Source organism: Melospiza melodia, chromosome 6, assembly GCF_035770615.1.
Source record: "Melospiza melodia melodia isolate bMelMel2 chromosome 6, bMelMel2.pri, whole genome shotgun sequence".
Lineage (NCBI taxonomy): Eukaryota > Metazoa > Chordata > Aves > Passeriformes > Passerellidae > Melospiza > Melospiza melodia.
In genome coordinates this window covers 2,040,723-2,066,288 of record NC_086199.1, presented here as the reverse complement: position 1 = coordinate 2,066,288, position 25,566 = coordinate 2,040,723, and the positions used below count along the sequence as shown (strand labels likewise).

Here is a 25,566-nt window from a genome sequence, read left to right as displayed (position 1 = left end):
GGGGCTGCAGAATCCCTGAGGAGCTGGGCAGGGGCTGCAGAATCCCTGAGGAGCTGGGCAGGGGCTGCAGAATCCCTGAGGAGCTGGGCAGGGCTCACCTGGAGCAAAGGAGGCTCAGGGGCCCTTGTGGCTCTGCACAGCTCCTGCCAGGAGGGGACACAGGGACAGGAGCAGAGGGAACGGCCTCAGGCTGAACCACAAAGCTTTAGGTTTGATATTGGGGAAATTCCTTCCTGGAAAGGTTTGTCCAGCCCTGGCACAGCTGCCCAGGGCAGTGCTGGGCTCACCACCATCCCTGGAGGGATTTAAAAGCCACATGGATGTGGCACTTGGGGACAGGGGGCAGTGGTGGCCTTGGCAGTGCTGGGGGAACATTTGGACTCCCGTGGTCTCAGAGGACTTTTCCAACCTCAGCAATTCTCAAAGGCTTTTCTGTACCAGGAGGGATGAGGATGCACCTCCAGAGCTCACAGAGCTGCTGCAGGCCATCAGCACTCACCAAAGGTGTTCAGGGCTGTGTCCCAGAGCTGCTGCTCCTGCACAAACAGCCTGCTTCCCTCAGCAGCCCAGTGCTCTGAGGGGTGACCCTGCCTGCCTGCAGATCGTGGAACCAGACAAAGCCCAAGTGTGAAGAACACAAAAAAGACCCAGGAGCTCTTTATTAATCAGCACCCACCTACTGGGTGAGATCTGCCAGAGGAGCAGCACCAGCACCAGGCACTGACCACACACACCCCGACGTTCCCCCAGGGCCACTCTGCTGCTGTGCAATGAAACACTGAGAACTTCCCACTGAGGTATCCAGAGCTTCCTACAAAAACAGCAAACAGATGCCTACGTGCAGAGGCCTGCCCTGTCTGCTGTTGATCCACCACTGAGTTTAAGCTCAATAAAAATTAATTGCAGGATTTCTTAAAAGGTCACATCCACCTGTGAGGCTGGACTGGGAGAGCTGGGCTTACTGGAAGCACAGTGGTGTCTACAACTTCACTGATGCAAAATGACACAAATCCTAGGGAACACATCTCAGTTATGTGCTGCTGTGTTTATTCCAAATCCAGCTCCAGCTCCAGCTTGGGCAGTGCCTGCTGAAGGACACGGACGGTTTTTTCTTTCTCTCTGATCCCAGGAAGGTCACTCAGATACAAATATTTCAGGTTCCTGTAAATATTCACAAAGAAAACAGACAACTATTATTGAATTGCTGACAGAGAAATTGGAGAAATTATTCTACTGCAGTTGTTTTGAGTACTTTAAATGGTGACTGGGATTTTTGGTATTTTAACTGGTTCTGCTGGAAGTTTGTTTCTGAAGTGGGGGGCTGGGGTTTTTAACTGCAGTACCCAATTGCACCCAGGTGTGTCCCAGACCCTGAGGAAGCTGTGAGGTGGAGAAGCACTGAAAGCTGCAGGACACAAACTGTGTCAAACAGAGCTGCTGAGGAGAGGGCTCAGAACAGCAGCCAAGCTGATCACTCGTTACTGATCCTTGAGCCCACCCAGCCACCCCACAGCCCCTGCAGGCAGCACTGCCCCAATCCCAGTCCCAGTCCCAACCCCAATCCCAGTCCCAGTCCCAGCCCCAGTCCCAAACCCCAATCCCAGTCCCAAACCCAACTCCAGTCCCAATCCCAGCCCCAGCCCCAGCCCCAGTCCCAACTCCAGTCCCAATCCCAGCCCCAGCCCCAGCCCCAGTCCCAATCCCAGTCCCATCCCAGTCCCAACCCCAGTCCCAATCCCAGCCCCTGCTGCCAGACGCACGCCAGCCTGTGCAGGGCCAGGATGCCTGTGTCGGTGACGTTGCCACAGGAGATGATCTTCAGCTGCTGCAGACTCTTCTGGAGGGTGCTGGTCTCGCCGAGCCTCTGCAGACACTGGTCCTGGATGTACATGCACTTCTCCAGCTTGATGTCCCTGACGTGCTCCAGGCCATCTGCGGGGCACAAGGCAGGGTTGGCTCCACAATCCCAGCCTGATACTACAGGGATAAAATGTTTCTAAAAACATGGGAGATTCAGGGGAGTTAGAAAGGAAGGACAGGCCTGTAGGCCCTGGGAAATGTTAGGCTGCACCTGTGTAATCATTGAATGACCATGACAAATGACAGGATTGTTGGGCGCAATGATTGTTTGGTAATTGGATATAATTATTGTTTAATGCTAACAAGAATAATGAGAAACGATGTTGGGGTTTGATGGAAATCACAAAATCCATGCTTTGAAATCAATGTGTACAAAGAACAATAGAAGTTTAATAATTAATATGTAGTTATATAACAATAAGGGTATAAAAACATCCTGAAGCCACGTCAGAGTCAGCTTTGGGTCTGTGCCCCTGACACCCAGAGCTCTCCAGTGAAAGCACAGAATCATTCCCTGGTTTTGTATTCCTCAATGCTAACAAGCCTGTGCTGGTTGTTAAATTCTCAATTTAATAACTGCCCCCCAAACCACCCAGCAACACATCCCTTTATACAGGGGCTGTAACACACAATCAATCTCCAACGCCCTTCTGTGCTACTTCAGATTTAGGAAAACCTTGGGGTTTGAATTGTTTCAGTAAGATTTCAAGAGCTTTGAAATGGGCAAGTAACACAAACCTACACAATTTTGGGTAATAAACAAGGACTGACATAAGAAAGTGTAAATGCCAGAAATTCAGGGTCCCTTGCTATGAAAAAATAAAACAGCCTGTTCCCTTTTTGGTTTCTGTTACTTAAAGACCACCTGAAACACTTGTTTAATCTCTTGTTTTTAAGGGAATCTCTCTTTTATTTGTCTTTGAAGACATCAAAAATGCCTGGAGAATGAGCAGAATTACAACTTCAGTGACAACAAAATCATCCCTTGGTGCAGAAGAAAAATAATATTTTTATTGCTTTTTGCTATGAACTCCTCAACATTTGTGGCACTTCCTTAGTGCTACGGCCACTTCAGGTAAAAGCTGAAATTCCCAAAGTTTTTCCACTTCACACCACACCTCCAGCAAAACCTTGGGGACTGATAAATATTTATAAAGGGAGAAAAACCCACAAATTATTTATCAGTATCTAGCTAAGGAACGAGAAAATGACACCATTGTTCATATTTTGATGCAATTCAAATGAAATCTATTAAGAACAATCATCACAATGTGAAAATGTGTATTTTATGATTGGATTTTGGCAAATGTTCAAATGAATATTATATGTGTTGTGTTAGAAAGTGATGCTGTGTTAATTCTCTTTAAGTAGTGTGTTAAATATAGTTTTAGGTTATAACAAAATGTTAAAATAGAAACTGTGCTATGTAGGATACTTTTTTTAAAGAAAGGACTGGCAGTGAGATGGCAGCCACAGAACACCTGAATCTTTCAGAGAAAGAGAATTTATTGCTCCATTATAAGAAATGAACTTCTTCCAGCCTTGAAGGCGCTGTCAGGATTCAGAGGAAGAAGCTGACACTGCCCAGCCAGAATCCTGGGTTTGAATGGAATTGATGCACCATGGATGAGCTGTATGAGTATGCAACAGGCTGCTGCTTTTAAGGGTTAATCCTCTGTTAACGTGGGGCCTTTTTCAGGCTCGAGCTGCCCAGAAAAGGTACCCAGACCCCCATAACTCTTTGTTTCTGTTATCTCATATTGTCCTAATCCAAACTTCCAAATCATTCCTACCCTACTTGCATTACCATTTTTACAACCTATTCAACTTTTAACATTCCAAAACCAAGCGCCTGCCGTTCCCCACGTGCACCTTACCCAGGTAGTCAAATCCTCTGTACATGATGCAGGAGTCGGTGGCGCTGATGGCCTCGATGCGGTACCTGCCCAGGGGCCCGGTGGGCAGCGCGTTGTAGTCCTGCTGCCACTTGGGCGAGCCCTGGTAGCGCACCAGGGCCCCGCAGCGCAGCAGCCACTCCGAGGCCGCCCGGTCCGGGCCCACGGCGCGGATGCGCTCGTGATCCACCCTGCGGGGCACACGGAGCGCCGCGATTACTGCCCGGGCAATTCAAAACCTCCACAGCGCATCCCTGGTCATGTGCCAGAGAAGCGAGGGTGTGATTTACCACAAATGGTTCGCGGGTGATTTTCGGGTTGTGCGAAAAAATGGGTATTTTGTGATTGGCTTTTGGCAAATGTTCAAATGAATGTTGTGTGTGTTATGTTAGAAAGTGATGCTGTGTTAATTCTCCTAAGCAGTATGTTAAATATAGTTTTAGGTTATAAAATATGTCAAAATAGAAACTGGGCTATGTAAGATACTTTTTTAAAGAAAGAACTCTCACTGAGATGGCAGCCACAGAACACCTGAATCTTTCAGAGAAAGAGAATTTATTGCTCCATTATCAGGAGAAATGAACTTCTTCCTGCCTCGAAGGCGCTGTCAGGATTCAGAGGAAGAAGCTGACACTGCCCAACCAGAATCCTGGGTTTAAATGGAATTTATGCACCATGGATGAGCTGTATGAATATGCAACAGGCTGCTGCTTTTAAGGGTTAATCCTCTGTTAACGTGGGGCCTTTTTCAGGCTCGTGCTGCCCAGAAAAGGCACCCGAAGTGTCCATAACTCTTTGTTTCTATAGTCTCATATTGTCCTAATTCAAATTGTCCAAATTATTATTATTCTAACTGTATTACTATTTTTATAACCATTTTATTACTATTAAGCTTTTAAAATTTTAAAAACAAGTGATTGACGTTTCTCACATTAATCTGGTGTGAGGTTTTTTAACTTAAGTGGCGGATGCTCTTTAGAAAAAGAAGAATACAAATACACCTGGACTTAACCGTTTCCTTCCACGTCTGTAAGAAAAGAAAACTGTGCTACTGGTTAAGGTGAGTTTTGGAGTCAAAGAAGAGCCGGATTTAGGGATGGGATCCATGTGGCCAGCTTGCCCTGGCCCCTGAGGGCAGGGGCAGAGCCCGCACCTTGCCCGGGAAGGTCACGGCTTTGGAAGGGGAAGCAGACACGGAATGACCCCTTGCCAACAACCAGCATGCAATCTGGAGAGAAAGAGGAGCATTAATGACAGAAAACGTTTTCTGCAGCGTAGGGACTTGATTGTTCCGCTTCACAAACCGCGCAGAGAATTTGAGGGATCTGAAAGTTAATTATTAACCAGCGACTCACTCTTACTTGTTGAACACGGCATTCAGCCATCCCCAGAAGGATCTACAACTGCCCGGCGGCAGCGGTGGCTTCCTCAGGAGCGTCCCCAAGGCCATCATCACCTTCTTGCAGACGGGAAAGGGGAAAGGGAGGTGTTAGTCGGTGTTATTTGCGGCAGAGGCAGGGGGAGGCCGTGCGGCCCTCACGGCCTGAGCGGGGCTGGGAGCCCGGCGGGGCCCACGGCTGCAGGGGGGCCGGCACCGCCCCCGGGCTGCCCCCGGCGCCCAGCGGCCGAACCTTGCCCGGCCGAGCGGAGCGGAGCAGGAGGGGCAGGGGCAGCAGGAGGAGGGGCAGGGGCAGCAGCAGGAGAAGGAGGAGAGGACAGGAGGAGGAGGAGGAGGAGAGAAGGACGGGCGGCCCCGGCGGTCCCTCCGCCCCCAAGATGGCGGCGGCGCTGAGGGGCCGCGCGGGCCCGGGCGGGGCCCCGGCGCTGTGGCGGCTCCAGGGCCGGCGGCGAAGGTGAGGCCGGGGGGCAGCGGGGCGGGCCCGGCACACACCGGCACACAGCGGCGCCTTCCCCTAACCCTCTATCTTCCCCTGTCCTAGTCCCTTCACTTTATCTGTGTCCCCTATCCCTATAATTTTCCCTTTCCCCTCACCCCTTCCCCTCTCTTCTTACTTTATCCACTTCCCCTGTTCCTTTCTGTGAAAAATGTGTAATTTTTATTGCCTTTTTTGCAAATATTTAAATGAATATTGTATGTATTATGTTAGAAAGTGATGCTGTACTAATTCTCTTAAGTACTGTGTTAAATATAGTTTTAGGTTATAACAAAATGTTAAGATAGAAACTATGTATGTAGGGTACTTTTTCTTAAAGAAAGGACCCTCACTGAGATAGCAGTCGCACAACACCTGAATCTTTCAGAGAAAGAGAATTTATTGCTCCATTATCAGTAGAAGCGAACTTCTTCCTGCCTTGCTCAGCCCTGGAGATGCCATCAGGATTAAGAAGAAGAAATTGGCACTGCCCAGCCAGAATCCTGTGTTTGAATGGAATTTATGCATCATGGATGAGCTGTATGAATATGCAACAGGCTGTTGTTTTTAAGGGTTAATCCTCTGTTAACGTGGGGCCTTTTTCAGGCTTATTTTGCCCAGAAAAGGTACCCGGACTGTCTGTAACTCTTTGTTTCTATTGCCTCATATTGTCCCAATTTGGACATCCAAATTGTCTAAATTATTATTAGTCTAATTGTATTCCTATTTTTATAACATTTTATTACTATTAAACTTTTAAAATTTTAAAAACAAGTGATTGGCGTTTTTCACACTTTCCATATCGTTTTCCCCTATCCTCTCCCCCATTCCCTGTCCCTCTCTCCTGTATCCTCTATGTTTGCTATGTCACCTTTCCTTATCCCCTTCTCTCCTTTATCCCCTATATTCTCTATAGCCACTTCCCCTATATCCTTTATCTGCCATCTCTATCCTTTCCCCCTTTACATTATTAATCACCCCTACCCCCTTTTCTCTATCTCGTTTTCCTCTCCTCTATATCCTCTTTATTCCTTGTATCTCCTTCTTTTATATCCCTTTTCCCTATCCTTTCCCCTGTCCTTTCCCCGTCCCCCTTCCACTCTATTCCTGACATGCCCTTCCCCTATCCCCACCCTTTTCCCCTATCCCTGTTTGTGAAAAAACGCCAGTCACTTGTTTTTAAAATTTTAAAAGTTTACTAGTAATAAAATGGTTATAAAAATAGTAATACAATTAGAGTAATAATAATTTGGATTAGGACAATATGAGACAATAGAAACAAAGAGTTACAGACAGTCTGGGTACCGAAGCCCGAAAAAGGCCCCAAGTTAACAAAGGATTAACCCTTAAAAGCAGCAGCCTGTTGCATATTCATACAGCTCATCCATGGTGCATAAATTCCATTCACACACAGGATTCTGGCTGGGCAGTGTCAGCTTCTTCCTCTGGATCCTGACAGCGTCTCCAGGGCTGAGCAAGGCGGGAAGTTCATTTCTCCTGATAATGGAGCAATAAATTCTCTTTGAAAGATTCAGGTGTCCTGTGGCTGCTATCTCAGTGCAAGTCCTTTCTTTAAAAAAAGTATCCTACATAGCACAGTTTCTATTTTAACATTATGTTATAACCTAAAACTATATTTAACACAGCATCACTTTCTAACACAGCACATACAACATTCATCTGAATATTTCTGAAAAGCCAATCACAAAATACCCATTTTTCACACCATCCCTTGTCGCTGTCCCCGCAGCTCGTTCGACGTGGCCGTGGTCGGTGCGGGGATCGTGGGCCTGGCCACGGCCCGGGAGCTGCAGCAGCGCCACCCCTCGCTGGCCTTGGCCGTGCTGGAGAAGGAGCAGGAGCCAGGTAGGGAGCAGGGCAGGGGACAGGCACCCAGGGGAGGCTGTGCCCGAGGACGCTCTGCCACAACCTCAGCGCCCCACGGGTATCTGTGTGCAGGGAGCAGTGGCTGTGGGAGGGCAGCTGCCCTTGTTGTTGAAGTGGGTGATGGATTTCCCATTTCCAGGCCAGGCTGGAAACAGCTTGGAGCAGCCTGGGATAGTGGAAGGTGTCCCTGAGCATGGCAGGGCTGGGACGAGGTGATCTCTGTAGAGGTGATCTCTAAAGTCCCTTCCATCCCAAACCGTCCTGGAATTCTGTGCTGGCTCTCACAGAATTCACAGAATGCCCAGGTTGGGAGAGACCTTCAGGATCATGGAGTCCAGCCCAGCCCCAACAGCTCAGCTCAGCCCTGGCACCCAGTGCCACATCCAGGCTTTGTTAAACACACCCAGGGATGGGGACTGCACCACCTCCCTGCGCAGCCTTTCCAGAACTTTATCACCCTTTCAATGAAAAACTTTTTCCTAATATCCAGCCTGTATCTCCCTTGGTGCAGCTTGAGACTGCATGTCAGTGCCAAGGCTCTCCCCTAACAGGGATTTCTTTCACCCTTCTCCCAAGGATGTGTCCCTCAGCAGAGTTTCATCAGTCTGTGCTTCTCTGCTGGGGCTGCAGATTGGGAATTTTGAGTTAAAATCTCCTGTGCAAGCTGCAGTGGGACTGCTGGGGCTGCAGATTGGGAATTTTGAGTTAAAATCTCCTGTGCAAGCTGCAGTGGGACTACTGGGGCTGCAGATTGGGAATTTTGAGTTAAAATCTCCTGTGCAAACTGCAGTGGGACTGCTGGGGCTGCAGCAGCTCAGGAGTGGCAGGAGAGAGGATGAGGGGAATCACCAGGATAAGGAATAGTGCAGCTTGTGGGAGGGCACAGGCAGGTCCTGCATGGAGCTGGGAGAATCCCAAGGGATAGACAGCAGTGATTAACTCCAAACAGGACCTGAGCCCCAAATCTTTTCTGAAATAGCTCCATCAGCCTATGGAGATATGGGGATAAAAATGATTTTTTATCCCCAAGACACACAGCTGTGGAGTGCCAAGCAGGAGTGACCTTTGGGCATCCACACCTTAAAGAGGGAGAGGAACCTGACCAAATTACTTCAGTAAAAATGTTTTTGGTGTTTTTCACCTCTATTTGATCTATTTGCAAAGAGGAAATAGCAACCTAATCCAGTTCACAAATACTCAAAAATCCTCCCAGGCCTGCCAGCACATCCAAAGGAATTGTGGATTGGACAGATATTATGTTGGATGAGGCCCTAAGAGATGCATTTCGTTGTAAAAATTGGATTTTAAAATTTGATTTGAGCCTGTTTTGATTGATTGGTTTGTTCTTGAAGGAAAAATTTGTTGTTTTAGGGTTTTTTTCCCTGTTGGTCCAACACAGTGCAGGCTGTGATGGATTATCATTAACCAGGGCTGGCTGTGTCAGTGTTTCTCTGACCTTTTGAGGCCAGGGGAGGAATTAATTGTGCAGTTCTCTCACCTCATCATGTCTTACAATGCTGATTTAAGGCAGGACCTCAGTTAACTCGCGTTTCTGGCAGCAGGAGTGCTTAACTGGGAACAATGAGTTCTAACAATGTGTTTTCCTTTCTCCTCAGCCCATCACCAGAGTGGCCACAACAGTGGTGTGATCCACAGTGGGATTTACTACACTCCTGGCTCCCTGAAGGCCAGGCTGTGCGTGCAGGGGGCAGCCCTGTGCTACAGATACTGTGACCAGAAGGGCATTCCCTACAAGCAGTGTGGGAAGGTACAGGAGCTCTGGGGTTCCCTGCTTCACCCTGCAGACTGAGGCTCTGTGATGTGTGCTACCAGGCCTGCTTGTGGGTTTTCTCCTCGCTCTTCCAGCTGCAGATAATTTTGTACATAAATGTGTGTAATGTCCACAATCCCCTCCTGCCCCCAGATCATCCCTTTCAGTTTGATAGAAGGTTTTTCATGATCTCCCCACGCTGTCTTCATGCTCTGAGCCATTTTTAATTCAGTGTCTTTGGTGCAAGGTGAGGACCAGGGCTGGGCAGGGCGTGCCAGGTGTGGTCAGGCTCAGTGAAACAGAGTTCTGTCTCCATTTTACAGTGTTTCTAACACTCAGTCCAGATTTTCCACCTCTCCCTGGGCATTGAGCTGCTGTTGCCACAGGACTCTGTCCTGACCCCAAGGCCCTGAGGGATGAATTTGAATTCCAGGGTTTTTCTCAGAGCTGCCTGTGGTGCCAGGCTGGGCACAGGGTGGCACTGTGGCTCTGTGCAGAGGCACCCCTGAGGGGACAGCCTGCTCAGAGCTGTCCTCAAGGGCTCAGCTGCAGCCTGGGGCAGCTGAATTTGTGTATTTTGTACCAAGGTGTCCAGGGCATCTCCACTGGAGCACAGATACCTGCATGTACATACCTAGCAAAAACCAACAGTAAGGTTAGGGCTAAGTCTTTTGTCCTTGGGTGTGTGTGGCAACCATCTTGACACCTTCAGTGTCGTGCTTTTTGTAAGCTACAAGAACCTAAAATTTGGTGGATGATTGGTTGATGATTTATGATCATGGTTTATATTTTTGCAGGGTGGCAGCAGGAGCAGGGCAGGGCTTGTCCCCTGTGCTGGCACTGCTGGGCCACCTCCAGTGCTGGAGACAGCTCTGGGCTCCTCACAGCAAAGCCACAGCAGGGGATGGAGCTGTCCAGGGAAGGGAATGGAGCCCCAGGAGAGGCTGAGGGAGCTGGGCAGGGGCTGCAGAATCCCTGAGGAGCTGGGCAGGGGCTGCAGAATCCCTGAGGAGCTGGGCAGGGGCTGCAGAATCCCTGAGGGAGCTGGGCAGGGGCTGCAGAATCCCTGAGGAGCTGGGCAGGGGCTGGAGAATCCCTGAGGAGCTGGGCAGGGGCTGCAGAATCCCTGAGGAGCTGGGCAGGGCTCACCTGGAGCAAAGGAGGCTCAGGGGCCCTTGTGGCTCTGCACAGCTCCTGCCAGGAGGGGACACAGGGACAGGAGCAGAGGGAATGGCCTCAGGTTGCACCATGGAGCTTTAGGTTTGGTATTTATTGGGGAAATTCCTTCCTGGAAAGGTTTGTCCAGCCCTGGCAGTGCTGGACTCCCCGTCCCTGGAGGGATTGAAGGTCCCTGTGGATGTGGCACTTGGGGACACAGAGCAGGGGTGGCCCTGGCAGTGCTGAGGGATCAGTTGGGCTCTCAGAGAGCTTTTCCAGCCTGAACAATTCCACAGTTCCATGGCACTCCCTGGCAGCTCATTCCAGGGGAGATCATGGTGGAGCTTCCCCAGCTTTCCCTGGAGCAGCCCTGGCTTGGAGAGCTTCACAGCTGGGAGGTGCCAGAGCTGAGCAGGATCTTGGGCTGTGCAAAGCTGGCCCAGGGGATTCTGTCTGCATTTATCTCCTCAGATAGCTGTGGACAGACTCCTTGGTTAAATGAAACTGGTACAATTCCACTCAGGCCATGTCAGAACAAGTCCCCACTCTCTTATCAAAGCTCTTGGAGGTTTGTACATCTTGGGTTCAGTTCATTTTGCTTCTGAAAGCATCCCAGTGGTTCTTCAAATTCAAATTCTGTTCCCTCACATGAAGACTTGTAGTCTCAGTCTGCTTCTGGCAAATATTGTCAATTGATTGTAACTCACAGTACAGTTTAGCATTTATTTTTTAATTCTCTGTGCTGTATTTAATAGTGTATTTAATAGTGCTTCCTCAGCCACAGAATTCTGTGCAATTCTGCGTGCCAACCATTCTTCACCCCTGGATTCACTGTTCACTCATTCCCTGCTGCTTGTGCTTGATGCCAGAGCTGCCCTGCTCTGCCCTGCTCACTGCTGTGCCTTTGTTCCTTCCCCAAAGCTGATTGTGGCTGTGGAACAGGATGAGATCCCAAGGCTCAAAGCTCTGTACGAGAGGGGGCTGCAGAACAATGTCCCAGGGCTGAAACTCATTGGAGCCAAGGAAATCCAGGAGAAGGAGCCCTTCTGCAGGGTAAGGGCTTGCCATCCTTCTCTTGACCTTGTAGGAGCTGTTTCTCAGGTGAAAACATCTTCTAATTTAACACAAATACGTTTCTGGCCTTGAGCTCCAAGTTCAGAAGAGCCTGGAAGTTCCTTCCCATCCATAAAAGTGTTTTTGGATCAAGCCCATTTCAGTGAGGTTGTTATGTAGCACTTCTCAGCCTGTTTATTTTCCCAGCAGGAGGAACGTGTGGAGTTTGTGGAACACAGATTTGTTATTGATTGCTCTGCCTTTGTTTGGAAGGAGAAGCTGGATGTGAATTCCCTGTGCTGTTTCAGCTGGCAGCTGTGACACTCGGGAGTGGTTGTAGATAATACAGAGAGAAATTTTCTGAAAAGAATATTTTCCAATATTTTCATTTTCCCTGTAAACATTTTGGATCTGCTTCCTAAAACATCCTTGGAGTGTTCCAGATCCAGCTGAGCACAAGGGGGGACAGCAGCACTCCCTTCCCATGGCCCTGCAGATATTCCCAATGAAATATTCCAATTTTCACTTTTCCTCTGTGTCTCAAACCCTGCCAGGGACTGATGGCCCTGGACTCTCCCTACACTGGCATTGTGGATTACAAACAAGTGGCCCAGTCCTATGCCAGAGACTTCCAGGAAGCAGGGGGCACAATCCTGACTGGTTTTGAGGTCACAGACATGGAGATGGCCAAAGAAAGTCCTGCACAAAGTGAAGATGGTAAGGCTGCAATTTTTATTTTTTCCCCCCTCCATTTACTACAAAGATTTTGTTCAAAACACGATTGTTTTAACTGAAATGACATTTCTAAATTTTTCTGTCCACTAGGGATGAGAAAAATACTCCTGGCCCAAGAGTATTTTGCTGAAAACTCTTAGTGAGAGCATTCAGCAAACTCACTTGGGGTTTTTTGCAGGCAGGTCACCCTTCAGCTGAAAGAAGTGAGAGTAAAATGGAGAAATAAAGTTGTTCTCTCTTAAAATCAGATTTATCTGAATCTTGCATGTTTATTCTTGTGATAGTGATTTTCCTTATCCTGAAATCTGTTCTGGCACACAGAAGGAAGAATAAAACTCCTATTAATTACTAAATCCAGACATGTCCAACAACATTAATTATGACCAGAGCTGTTCTTACATAGCTTGGAGATATTCCAGAGGGAAATTCCTTCCTGTTCTGTCAGGTCTCTGGTGCCTGTTGCAGTAATTCCTTCTCTTGTCTAATTCCATTTCAGGGCTGAAATACCCAGTCATTGTTAGGAGCAAAAAGGTAAGGCTGGAAAAGAAATTCTCATTCCTTCCAGGAAGCTGCTTCTCCTTTTCTTCAGATTTTTTTTTTCTGGTGAATTAATAATTTCCAAAAAAAAAAAAAAAGGATTAAAAATCTGCTGTTCAGCAACATGACCAGTTTGATAAAACAACTGCAGTCAGTTCTTAATGAGGGTGTCAAATAAATAAATAATAATGATGATGATGTAAAATATTAAACTATAACTGACATTTAGCATCCCTTATCTGCTTATTTGCACAATCTGATGCTGATACTTCCAAGAACTCCTTTATGACTTGTTCATCTGGTGACAAACACCAATTTTCATGTTTGCTTTTGGGCTCTGGCATCCATAAAGTGATAAGGAGGCTTTTGGCACCATTTTATATCATTTTATTATCATTTTATTATCATTTTCTCATCAGAGCAGTGGCAGCTGCTGTTCCTGCAGTCAGGACTGTGCTTGTACCCCTTCACCTTCAGGAGGGAATGTCTGCCACAAAAACAACTCCACAACCCCTCTGGTCATTTTTAATTTAGTTCTGCTGCTTTTTTCTCCTCTTTTCTGCTCTTTCATTAAAAAGCAGCTTCCAAAATCTGTTAACATTTTTTCCTCCAAATACTGGGGGTTTTTTTTCCACCAAATACTGGGGTTTTTATCCACCAAATACTGGTTTTTTTTTTCCACCAAATACTGGGTTTTTTTCCACCAAATACTGGGGTTTTTTCATGCAAATATTTTTCAGTTGAAAAAAAAAAAACATTTTTAAAAGCAGGTACTGAGCTAAATAAATAGATAATAATTTTTGATTTTTATTTATTTCTTTATTTAGATGCTAAAGGTGTTTAATATTTAGCAACTCTCCACGCATTTATAGCTGTTCCCACCCTATGGGGTCAAATCATTGAACATCCTTATTTAACTTATTTAAATAAGTTTAATTTTTTAAAAAATAAGTTAAATAAATTTTATTTATTTAAATAAATTTATTTATTTAAATAAATAAATGCCTTTGGGGTTTTTCTGGGTGCAGGGAGCAGCTTTTGGGCAGTGGCTGTGGGACAGCAGCTGCCCTTGTTGAAGTGAGTGATGGATTTCCCATTTTAAAGAAGTTAATTGATTTTTATGTATTGAATAATTGATTTATTTATAAGTTTTATACTTAAATATGAATTGATTTATGGGTACGTTTTTGATTTTTCTGTATTTATTTAGATGATAAAGTTGTTTAATATTAAGCAGCTCTCCACACCTGTGTGCTGTCAATTTATAGCTGTTCCTACCCTGTGGGGTCAAATCAGTGAACATCCTTATTTAACTTATTTAAATAAGTTTAATTTTTTAAAAAATAAGTTAAATAAATTCTATTTATTTAAATAAAAGCCTTTGGGGTTTTTCTGGGTGCAGGGAGCAGCTTTTGGGCAGTGGCTGTGGGACAGCAGCAACTCCTTGTTGTTGGAGTGAGTGATGGATTTCCCATTTTAAATAAGTTAATTGATTTTTATATATTGATTAATTGATTTATTTATAAGTTTTATACTTAAATATGAATTGATTTATGGGTAAGTTTTTTATTTTTCTGTATTTATTTATTTAGATGGTAAAGGTGTTTAATATTTAGCAGCTGTCAGTTTATAGCTGTTCCCACCCTGTGCGGTCAAATCATTGAACATCCTTATTTAACTTATTTAAATAAGTTCATTTTCTTAAAAAATAAGTTAAACAAATTTTATTCATTTAAATAAATGCCCATGGTTTTTCCTGGGTGTTTTTCTTAGCCAATAAATAGAATCATGATGTGGTTTTTTTAATATAAGTCCCATAAATGTTACTGATTGAATTCTATTTATTTATTTAATTGATTAATTGAATTTTCTTGGTGTTTTCTGTTCCCCAGGGGCAGGAGGTGTCCTGTGGGCACATCCTGACCTGTGCTGGGCTCCACTCCGACCGCCTGGCGCGGATCAGCGGCTGCAGCCCCCAGCCCAGGATTGTCCCTTTCCGGGGGGATTATCTGCTGCTAAAACCAGAAAAGTCTTATTTGGTCAAAGGAAATATTTATCCAGTGAGTGCCCCTGCTCTGTGTGCCCTGAGAGCTGCTAAAATGCAGGAAAAAGGAAAAATTCTGTTTGTTTCTGTCAGACAGTGATGCACACACATGGGTGGAGATTGGGCTGGTTTGGGACAGGACAGTTGGGTTTTGTTCATTTCTTGTTAATTTTTTTTTGTTAATTGAACAAAACATGGAAATACCACATAGGAAGTTATTGCCAGTTGTTTTGTTTATGGGTTTATTTTTGGGGTTTTTTTTACTTAATAGAGAAAAGATGGAATATCACATTGCCACATATCCAGAAAACTCTAAATTATTTCTATGTGTCCTAAAATGAATCTGTAGTGAGGGAGAGGTGACATTCAATTATTATTTATTATTTAATAATTATAACAGTCCTGTTTAATCTCTTTATTGATAATCTGGACAAAGGTGTTGAAGGTACCCTCAGGAAATTCACAGGTGGCACTGGAGGTTTTCCCAAGCCCAGTGATTCTGGGATAAATTATTGATAAAGGGTTTCATCCTTTGTGCCAATACCCAGCACTCAGATTTAGGTATTCTCCTCTCAACCTTATTTTTGAATTAGCTGATTTTGTCATTAAAAATAGATGTGGGAGAAAAGAAAACAACCTTTCTACACCTAAAATAGACAAATAATGGGATGAAGAGCAGCAATCCCAGACAAAAAATGAATCACAGAGCAAGTGGAGAGAATTGCTAGGGCAGCATTTTAGCCAATTCTGTCCATTTAAATGCTGATTTTCTGATTATGAGATTGGCTTTGCCTGCTAAACACTGGATCTTTGGGAAAACTGGAATGCTGGGCATTGCTGTTTGTCTGATCTCACCTGGGAATGATTCAGGACCCTGTCTTGGGATGGGAGGGAGGAAGTGGAACAAAAAAAGAACATGCAGATTTATTAATATTAGCATTATTAGCATTATTATTAGCATTAACCTGCTAAGTTCAGGCTGTTTTGTACACACAGTAAGGGTTTCTAATATTTTGTATTTTTTATTGCTGCTGGTGAATCACATCAGGGTGTTGTTGATTTATATCCTGAGAAATCATGTGGACTTTTTCCCCCCCCATTATTTGTTTTCCTTTTCCCTAAAATTCAGCTTTACCTGGCCCTGCTCTGTTCTCCAGTGCTTTAATTATTGCCATGCCACAACTGCACAATTAACCAGCAACAAAACCAGCTTAGAGCCAGTGCTGAGGCTCTGTGACTCAGAGTTTTGTTGCTGTGGTGGGAAATAAAATGGGAAATTTGCTGTTTGTAGGAGCTCTGCTCACTGCTGTCCCATCGCAGGTCCCCAACCCTCGTTTCCCATTCCTGGGCTTCCATTTCACTCCCAGGATGGATGGCAGTGTCTGGCTTGGCCCTAATGCAGTGCTGGCCTTTAAGAGAGAGGGCTACAAACTCCTGGACTTCAGCCCTGGGGACTTCTTGGATGCTGTCACCTACAGGTAAGGATGCCTTGTGTTTGTGTCTGTGTCTGCTCTCGGTGAGCTGTGAGCCATGGGAGCCCCTTCCTGCCCAAATCCTGCTCTCCCCACCTTTTTGGGGTGTTTGTGGTCTCATATTTGGGTTTTGTGCCAGGACATGTCTCAGCCAGTCTGGGAAGGTGCTGGTGCACTGTGATAACCCAATCAACTCAGACAGCATCATGAAATACCTGCACAGGGTGCTGGGGGCAGAGAAGGGCTGGGAGAGAGAGCTGGGGGTGCTCACCTGGAGAGGAGGAGGCTCCAGGGAGAGCTCAGAGCCTAAAAGGGCTCCAGGAGAGCTGCAGAGGGACTGGGGACAAGGGATGGAGGGACAGGAGCCAGGGAATGGCTCCCAGTGCCAGAGGGCAGGGATGGGTGGGAGATTGGGAACTGGGAATTCCTGGCTGGGCTGGAATTGCCAGAGCAGCTGTGGCTGCCCCTGGATCCCTGGCAGTGCCCAAGGCCAGGCTGGGCACTGGGGCACCCTGGGACAGTGGGAGGTGTCCCTGCCCAGGTTGCTCCAAGCCCATCAAGCCCTGGAACACCTCCAGGACTGGAATTCAGAATTCATTCAGCACCACAGCTCTGTGAGCAAGGTTTGTGGGAGCAGAGAAGGACAAACATGCATTTCTCAAACACAAAGCATGATGTGTTCCTGATTTTGGCAGTGGGAATTGTGCCCTGCAGTTGCATTTGCTGCCTCCTGCAGCTGCAGCTGGTGCATTTGAGGCAGGTTTTCCTCCTCTGCAGCTGTTTCTCCCTTTTGTCCACAGTGGGCTGTGGAAGCTGGTGCTGAGGAACGTGTCCTACGGCCTGGGGGAGCTGTACAGAGCCTTCTCCCTCAGTGCCCAGGTCAGGCAGCTGCAGAGGTTCATCCCTGAGGTCACCACCAATGATGTTCTCAGGTAAAGGAAGCTGCTTCTGTTGGGAAATCTCCTGTTTGAAAAGCAGAAAACATCGCAGGGGTTTAATGCCTTCCTCCACCAAAATGTGATACAGAAGCTTGGGGGTCCCAGCACAGGGAGGTCCTGGAGCTCCTCAGTCCAGAGGAGGCACCAGGATGATCTGGAGCAGCTCTGCTGGGAGGAAAGGCTGAGAATTTGGGGATTGTTCAGCCTGGAGAAGAGAAGCTCTGGGGTGGCCTCACTGTGGCCTTGCAGTACTTGGGGAGAACCCACAGAGAGATGGAGAGGGAGGGGCAGGACAAGGGGAATGGCCTCAGACTGAGAGGGCAGGGTTGGATGGGAGATTGGGAAGGAATTCCTGGCTGGGAGGGTGGGCAGGGGCTGGGATGGGATTCCCAGAGCAGCTGTGGCTGCCCCTGGATCCCTGGCAGTGCCCAAGGCCAGGTTGGACATTGGGGCTGGGAGCAGCCTGGGACAGTGGAGGTGTCCCTGCCATGGCAGGGGTGGCGCTGGATGCGCTTTAAGGGCACAGTTTGGCCACCTCAATGATCCCATGACTGTCAGATACCCCCACTCTGCCTCTTGAGTGTTAAAATTCCCCCAAAATACTCTGTCTGCCTTCCCCTGCCCTCATCACTGTCCCCCACCTCCTCACAGGAATTCCTTCCCCGACTCAACATTTTCCTCCTGCTCCTCCTTGCTTTCACAGGGGTCCCTCAGGTGTGAGAGCCCAGGCCCTGGACAGCGAGGGCAATCTGGTGGATGACTTTGTGTTTGATGGGGGCTCGGGGCCCGTGGGCAGCAGGATCCTGCACGTCAGGAACGCTCCCTCCCCCGCGGCCACCTCCTCCCTGGCCATCGCCGCCGCCATCGCCGACGAGGCGCAGCGCCGCTTCCGGCTCTGAGGGAGCAGGAATGCCAGCAGGAATCCCGGCAGGAACCCCGGCAGGAACCCTGCCTGCTGCCCCTCTGCAGCCTGCCACTGCCCCCGAGGGACACACAGCCACCAGGCACTGTTCTGGGCCCGCTCTGTGCTGAGAAGGGTTTGGCCATGGAGCAGCCGTGGCGGGCTGTGCAGCACAGGCACGGCAGGCTGGCATCCCTCCCTGTGCTGGGATCGTTCCCCGTGCTGGGATCCCTCCCTGTGCTGGCATCCCTCCCTGTGCTGGGATCCCTCCCCGTGCTGGGATCCCTCCCCGTGCTGGAATCCCTCCCCGTGCTGGGATCCCTCCCCGTGCTGGGATCCCTCTCTGTGCTGGGATCCCTCCCCGTGCTGGGATCCCTCTCTGTGCTGGGATCCCTCCCTGTTCCCTGTGCTGGGATCCCTCCGTGTGCTGAGATCCCTCTCTGTGCTGGGATCCCTCCCTGTGCTGGGATCCCTCTCTGTGCTGGGATCCCTCCCCGTGCTGGGATCCCTCTCTGTGCTGGGATCCCTCCCCGTGCTGGGATCCCTCTCTGTGCTGGGATCCCTCTCTGTGCTGGGATCCCTCCGTGTGCTGGGATCCCTCTCTGTGCTGGGATCCCTCTCTGTGCTGGGATCCCTCCCCGTGCTGGGATCCCTCCCCGTGCTGGGATCCCTCCCTCTGCTGGGACCCCTCCCTGTGCTGGGATTTTCCTCCTGGATTTGCCATGGTTGTGCTCACAGTGCTGCCTCCTCTGAGAAACCTCAGGCCTCCTCACAAGCCACAGGCGTGGTGGCTCTGATGCCACTGAGATTGGGTGTGCAGCCCTCAGGATGGCACGGAGGTAATGGAACAGGAGGATAAACCCTGCTGATGTGGAATTAAAGGCTTTGGCAGAGATTGAGAACAATATTCAGAGCCTTCGACCTGAATGTAGAGTATTTCACAGAAAAATGAGCTTCAAGGGGATTACCAAAGCCAAGTCAATTCAGATCTGCAATTCAGATACTCTGTCTGATCACTGGCTGTGTTTTTTATAAAGCAGAAATCAGAACATGGATACAAACAATCACTTTTCATTTCATTTCCAGCTGGGAAATCAGCACTGATCACAAACCTCATCAGTGCCTTTGGGTTTCTCCCTTTGAGTGCTGATGATGCAAAAGGAGCTGATCTTTGTGCAGCCCCTTGAGCAATGCAGGGAAAAAGGTCTTTGGAGCAGGAAATGTGAAATGGGGAGGGAGGGAAGCTCCAGAAAAACCTGCCCTGGGTCGTGGTTGGGGTTGCTTCCCTTGGAGCCCAGGCAGGGATGAGTCAGGGACATTTCCCATTTTCCCTGAGCACAGGGGGAGCTCAGGCAGGGCTGGTGACCCCTCTGAGCTCCACTGAATCCCAGATTTTATCAGGGATGCACCTGGAGGAGTCTGTGTGCAGGGAGGGGTGAGGCAAACTCAGGGCTGGGCTCAGCATCTGGGAGTGTCCCTCAGAATTGCTGTGCAGCAGAACTCTGTGGCCTCAGGGACAAAGGACTGAGCATTTAATAACAGCTGCTGGGTAGCACAGATAATTGTGGGCACTTTGCACCAGAAAATTGGACATTAATTTTTTATTTTAATAATAATTTTAATGTAAAAATTATTTTAATTATTATAATTATTTTATGTACATTAAATTATTATCATTATTTTTAATCCATTAAAATTAATTTTTATTTTTAATAAGAATTAAATTGGACATTAATTAATTTAATTAATTGAGAAAAGAACTTTAAAAAGTTCTTTTCTGAGCTCCTCTGATGGGAGTGGGTTAGCACAGGAGGGCAGCTGTGAGGCTGATTTTACTCTACAGATTGGAGACACTTTTGAAGGGAAAAAGGGCTTAATCTGCCATTATTATTGTTGTTGTTGTTATTATTGATAATAATTAAAATGTTAAAAAATAAAATAAATAGATAATAATGATAATGAAAATATTGATAATGATAATAATGATAATGATGATAATGATAATGATAATAATAATAATAATGATGATGATGATGATGATAATGATAATAATAATAATAATAATAATAATAATAATTCTCTTTTTTTCCCTGGTAAAATCTACTTTATCAGCAAATTGCCTGCTGGAAATTCAAACACCAACCCTTCAGAGCAGAGATTGAGCTGCTCCAAGTGTTCCAGTGCCACAGGGCTGGGTAAAGCTTCCCACAGTGGCACAATCCTGTTTTCCCTCCCTGCCACAAGTGTTGCCCATCAACAGCAAATCCCACAGAAGGATTGCAAAAGCCACTTCCTCCCACATGGGGTGTGCCCTGACATGTGTGAACAGAATAAAGAACATGAAAATGCAAAGCAGAGAGCGGGGGGAGTCCTGAGTCAGCATTTCCCTGTGCTCTGCTTTCTCCTCTCAGGTGATGATTGTTTGGGATAAAGTTTGTCTGAAATTTAAATTATGAACCTTGAGGCAGCATTCTGTGAAATGGAAGTCTTTTCAGAGATAAAGGTTGTACACTTTTGTTATAAAAATAAGTTCAGAGATTATGATGTCAGGCTTTCAGGCATCACTCTTGTTGCTCACAATGTGTGAAAATGTATTCATTTATTTTCCAAATGAGCCTCACTTTGATGATTTCATAAATGTGCCTTTTGTGATTAAAATGGTGTGGTGGGGTTTTTTAAATGCTGTAAAATCTGTGTATTTCTCCTGGCTCAGAGAAGAGTTCCACTGGAATGTGTTAATTCCCAGCTGAACTGGGCAGGATCCCTCTCTGGGTAACAGGAATTACTTCAGGAGGGGAGCACATGACCAAACTTGTCTTCCTCAGTCACCTTACCTGTGCTCCTCACACCTCCCTCGACAGGGCTGCTCTGCTCTGGGCCTGTTGGGACAGGTGCCATCAGAATTCCTCAAACTCTGAGGAGATATTTGCACAAACACCAAATATGGTGGTCTGTTCCCCAGAAGTGCCACAGAACCAGAACCCCAGGCTGGATTGGGTTGGACAGGACCTTAAATCCCATCCCAGGGTGCTCCAAGCTCTGCCCAGGGAATTCCTTCCCAATATCCCACCCAAGCAAGGTCAGCCCTGAATTCTGGGAAGAGGAGGAATTGTCAGTTGTGCCACCATTGTCCCATCCTTATTTTCCTTTTTGCTCAGCTTGGGTTTGAGGAACAAGTGTAAACTAGAAATAAATAGAAAGAAATAAATACAGAAATAGATATTTTAGATATATAGATAGAATAGAAACAAATATTTTGTTGGGAACCTCCCAGGCTGCTCTGGGAGGTTCCCAACAAAATATTTATTTATTTATTTATTTATTTATTTATTTATTTATTTATTTATTTATTTATTTATTTATTTATTTATTTGGGCCGGGAAATAGCTTCTAGGTAGGGAAATATCCTCCAGGTAGGGAAAAATCATTGGGGCAAGGAAATATCCCCCAGGTAAGGAAATATCATCTGGGAGGGAAATCTCCCCTGGGCAGGGAAATATCCTTTAGGAAGGGAAATGTCCTCCAGGTAGAGAAATATTCTCTGGGCAGGGCAATCTCCACTAGGAAGAGAAATATCTTCCGGGTAGGGAAATATCCTCCAGGAAAGAAAACATCACTTAGGTAAGGAAATATCCCCTCGGTAAGGAAATATCCTCTAAGTAAGGAAACATCTCCTCCGTAAGGAAATATTCCCTAGGTAAGGAAACATCCCCAAGGTAAGGAAACATCCCCTAGTTAAGGAACTCTCCCCCCACTTCAGGAATTATCCCCTCCGTCAGGAAACATCCCCTAGTGAAGGAATTATCCCCCAGTTCAGCAGCTCTCCCCCGGTTCAGGAAACATCCCCTCGGTAAGGAAATGTCCCCCATTTAAGGAGCTCTCCCCCGGTTCAGGAATTATCCCCCAGTTGAGGAACTCTCCCCTCAGTAAGGAATTACACCCCAGTGCAGGAGCTCTCCCCTTGGTAAGGAATTATCCCCTAGTTCAGGAATTATCCCCCAGTTTCGGAGCTCTCCCCCGGTTCAGGAATTATCCCCTAGTTCAGGAATTATCCCCCAGTTTCGGAGCTCTCCCCCGGTTCAGGAATTATCCCCTAGTCCAGGAATTATCCCCCGGTTTCGGAGCTCTCCCCCGGTTCAGGAATTATCCCCTAGTTCAGGAATTATCCCCCAGTTTCGGAGCTCTCCCCCGGTTCAGGAATTATCCCCTAGTTCAGGAATTATCCCCCGGTTTCGGAGCTCTCCCCCTGTTCAGGAGCTGTCCCCGTTCCGAGCTCTCCTCAGGCCGGGCAGTCCCCGCTCGCTCGGTGCCCGCAGTTCCGGGCGCGGCCCGCAGGGGGCGCGCGGGGCGGGCGGCGCAGGCGCGCAGGGCGGCGGCCGCGGGCGGCGGCGGCAGCGGGGCCGCAGCGAGCGGGGCCCGGCCCGTCCCGTCCCGACTCCCGCCCGGCGCCTCCCCGCGCCCCGAGCGGCCCCGCCGAGCCCCGAGCGGCCCCGCCGAGCCATGGCGGCGCGGCCGGGCGGGTGAGCAGCCACACCGCGGCGGCCCGGCCGGCCCCGATGCGGAGCGGCCGCCATGCAGCCGCCGCCGCAGCCCTACGAGTTCCTGGGCGAGGAGAACGGCCCGAAATGGCGCGGCCTCTTCGTGCCCGCCCTGCGCAAGGTCAGTCCCGGCGCCGAGCGGCGGCACCTGCTCCGAGCCGGCCCCGCGGCCCCGCCCTGCCCGGGGGCAGCGCCCCGAGCCCCCCGCGGCTCCCTCAGCGCCGCCGGGGCCGCCCCGGGCCGGGGATGCCGCGGGCTGAGGGAGCGGCGGGAGCTGCTCGGGCACCTGCGCTCGCTGGAGTTCGCTCTGCGCTTTCACTGGGGCTCTCGCTTCCAGGGGCTGGTGTCCCGGCTTGGCTTGGCTTGGCTTGGCTTGGAGGGGATCTTAAATCTCATCTCGTTCTAACTGCCTGAAATGGCAGGGACACCTTGCACTGACACCAAGCCCTGTCCAGCCTGGCCTTGGGCACTGCCAGGGATCCAGGGGCGGCCACAGCTGCTCTGGGCACCCTGATAGCGTTGCTGATGTGCAGGGGAATGGCATCCCTTATCCCTTCCTTCATCCCTTCCTTCATGCTTTCCTTCACCCCTTCCTTTATCCCATCATTTAACCCTTCCTTCATCCTTTCATCTCCTCTTCTTCCCTTCCTTCATCTTGCCTTCACCCCTTCCTTCGTCCCCTCCTTCATCCCCTCCTTCACCACTTCCTTCACGCTTTCCTTCATCCCCTCCTTCATCTCCATCCCTTCCTTCATCCCTTCTTTTATCCCTTTCTTCATCCCCTCCTTCACCCCCTCCTTCATCCCTTCTTCCATGCTTTCCTTCATCCCCTCCTTCACCCCTTCCTTTACCCCTTCCTTCATCCCTTCATCTCCTCTTCTTCCCTTCCTTCATCTCTTCTTCATCCCCTCCTTCTTCTCTCCTTCCTTTATCCCTTCACCCCTTCCTTCACCCCTTTATTCTTTCCTTCCTTTATCCCTCCATCCCTCCTCCATCCCCTCCCAGGTGTTTCTCCTGAGCCTTCTGTCGCTGCCCCTCGGGTGACACCTGTGACAGGGCCACCTGTGCTGCAGGAGCAGCCACCCCGTGGCACATCCACCACTGCACCCTGAGAGGGGGAACCACGCAGGAGGTGAATCTGGGATTTTGGGATGTGTTTGCACAGCAGGGAATCTCCAGCCCACTCCCCTTTTACCCCCAGCATTGTAAAGAAGTGTTAAATGAGGCTGGAGGGAGAGTGCCCTGCTGTGATTTCCAAAAGTTGAGGGTTATTCCATAATTCTGACCATCATTATCTGCTGATTTGGTGCTGCCACACAAACACTTTAGGCAATGGTGAGTCGTTTGTCTCTTTTTCCCCCAGAACAGATGTAGTGATGCTGTTGGATAATGATTCTGTGTTATTTTTTCAATAGAATAAAAGATTTGCATTTGTTCTGGGTGCCTGCCTAAGTAGTCTTGTGGCTGGCATAGAAACCACTAATTGCCTGTCTGAAGAATCCTGGATTTTCTGCTCTTCACCCTAAAATCTCCTCCTGATGGAAGCTGCTTTCCAGTGCCTCAGAGAATGCCAGGCTGCTCTTTTGCTGATCTCTCTGGAGCCTGACCTGAGGCAGCCCCTGAGCCCCAGCCAGCCCCTGCCCAAACGTGAGCCACAGCTGCAGAAATGTTCCCTTAGAATTGAGAGGTGCTTTCACCATCCTCAGGCACAAATGCAGCAGAAGTTGTTGGCTCCGTGCTGCTTTGCCAGTTCTGTTTGTGCATTTGGTTTTGGTGAAACAAGCAGAGGGAGCAGGGTTGTGGTGCCAGTGAGTGCCTGTAAAAATGTGTATTTGCTCTCAGCCAGGTTTTTGCTACCTGGGAAAGTTCCTTGTGTGCAGGACCCACCCTGGAGCATGAGGCAATCTGGCTGTAATGTGAATTTCTGCTGTGAACACACTGCATCAGTGAGTCAAGCCAAAATTGTGTCGTTGTCAGCCTGCTGGGGAAGCACATCAGTGTTAGTTGGCACTTTTAAAAGATACTCTTTAGTAAGAACAAGCACTGCAGATCTTAAAATGGGCAGGAATTATCGAAAATAACTATTCCATCATTCCTAGGGGAGCTGAAGAACTGGCACTGAATCCAGAGTGTGAAATCCTCACACTTTCTGTTAATTTCCTAATTCATTAAACATCCTCACTGCCTTTTTTACAGATAGTTAAAAATCCACTTGCTGGCCCGCTGAGATGGAATTTCTCCAAGCAGGTTGCTTTGTGATGAAAACTTTAAATAAACTTTAGTATTTTTTAAGTTAAAACCAACTGGGATAAAGGAGTCTTTTTAACTCCTAACTTGTGTTTTTAATACACTGTGCATTATTTCCCATTCCTGAAAAAATTCCCATTATTTTCCTTTAAATGATCACTGCTTGAAGAAGAGAAACAGAAAGCACAAAAAGAAGATAAATTCTGGTTTGCTTTGTGCATGTTAAAGTGGAAAAAAGATTTAATTCTAAAATGCCCAAAGATGTGGAGCTGGATAAGGAGCCCATGCAGTTCACTAACAATAAAGAATATTTCTTTGTTATTTGGATTTTAAGTCCAGAACATGCTTTGAAGAGCTCCAATCTCTTTGTTACGCACTCAGCAAGTTTAAGGTAACTTCTTTGTATCAAACCACTTTCAAACTCTTGCTTTGCTTCACTTCTATGCAGTGGACACTTAAAAATGGTCAAACACATCAGTTCTTACTTTAATACATGAAAAGAAATAGGATAATCTGTTTTTTGAACAATATTTTATATGCATTTATACTCTTTAGGGTGAGTAGAGAGTGCCAAGTTTTACCTTTTTAGGAAAAACCCAAAGCTAAATGGTGAAACATCTTTAAACCAGGTTTTATATATTTTTATGCCCACATTC

At 47.7% G+C, this 25,566-nt stretch overlaps 3 protein-coding genes across 3 annotated transcripts in view; 2 read left to right on the top strand and 1 right to left on the bottom strand.

Moving 5' to 3' along the window:
• Window positions 1–628: 628 nt before the first annotated feature.
• Window positions 629–5,324, bottom strand: DMAC2L (distal membrane arm assembly component 2 like). The gene is made up of 4 exons (XM_063159603.1): window positions 5,117–5,324; window positions 3,738–3,946; window positions 1,761–1,932; window positions 629–1,161 (listed from the first exon to the last, which is right to left on the bottom strand). The coding sequence occupies exons 1-4, from the start codon at window positions 5,206–5,208 to the stop codon at window positions 1,047–1,049; spliced, it is 588 nt and encodes a 195-aa protein (XP_063015673.1). The 5' UTR covers window positions 5,209–5,324; the 3' UTR covers window positions 629–1,046.
• A 207-nt stretch (window positions 5,325–5,531) lies between these two features.
• Window positions 5,532–19,030, top strand: L2HGDH (L-2-hydroxyglutarate dehydrogenase). The gene is made up of 10 exons (XM_063159597.1): window positions 5,532–5,608; window positions 7,380–7,495; window positions 9,133–9,284; window positions 11,367–11,498; window positions 12,053–12,215; window positions 12,730–12,764; window positions 14,663–14,830; window positions 16,135–16,292; window positions 17,087–17,218; window positions 17,928–19,030. Exons 1-10 carry the CDS (start codon window positions 5,532–5,534, stop codon window positions 18,121–18,123), a joined length of 1,329 nt encoding a protein of 442 aa, XP_063015667.1. The 3' UTR covers window positions 18,124–19,030.
• A 3,636-nt stretch (window positions 19,031–22,666) lies between these two features.
• SOS2 (SOS Ras/Rho guanine nucleotide exchange factor 2) overlaps window positions 22,667–25,566 on the top strand; it is a 50,665-nt gene continuing 47,765 nt past the window's right edge. Inside the window, exon 1 of the mRNA XM_063159596.1 lies at window positions 22,667–22,784. Within this exon, the coding sequence (XP_063015666.1) occupies window positions 22,698–22,784 (87 nt within the window). The 5' untranslated portion in view covers window positions 22,667–22,697. The remainder of the gene's footprint in view (window positions 22,785–25,566) is intronic.

Bases quoted from the DNA above. Each gene is read 5' to 3' on its own strand.
- DMAC2L (XM_063159603.1), bottom strand. From the start codon at position 5,208: ATGATGGCCTTGGGGACGCTCCTGAGGAAGCCACCGCTGCCGCCGGGC. The intron at 1,933-3,737 runs GTAAGGTGCACG...TGTGCCCCGCAG, and splicing joins CAGAGGATTTGACTACCTGG to ATGGCCTGGAGCACGTCAGG. The intron at 1,162-1,760 runs GTGCGTCTGGCA...GAATATTTACAG, and splicing joins CTGGCCCTGCACAGGCTGGC to GAACCTGAAATATTTGTATC.
- L2HGDH (XM_063159597.1), top strand. From the start codon at position 5,532: ATGGCGGCGGCGCTGAGGGGCCGCGCGGGCCCGGGCGGGGCCCCGGCG. The intron at 14,831-16,134 runs GTGAGTGCCCCT...GTCCCATCGCAG, and splicing joins TCAAAGGAAATATTTATCCA to GTCCCCAACCCTCGTTTCCC. The intron at 17,219-17,927 runs GTAAAGGAAGCT...TTGCTTTCACAG, and splicing joins ACCACCAATGATGTTCTCAG to GGGTCCCTCAGGTGTGAGAG.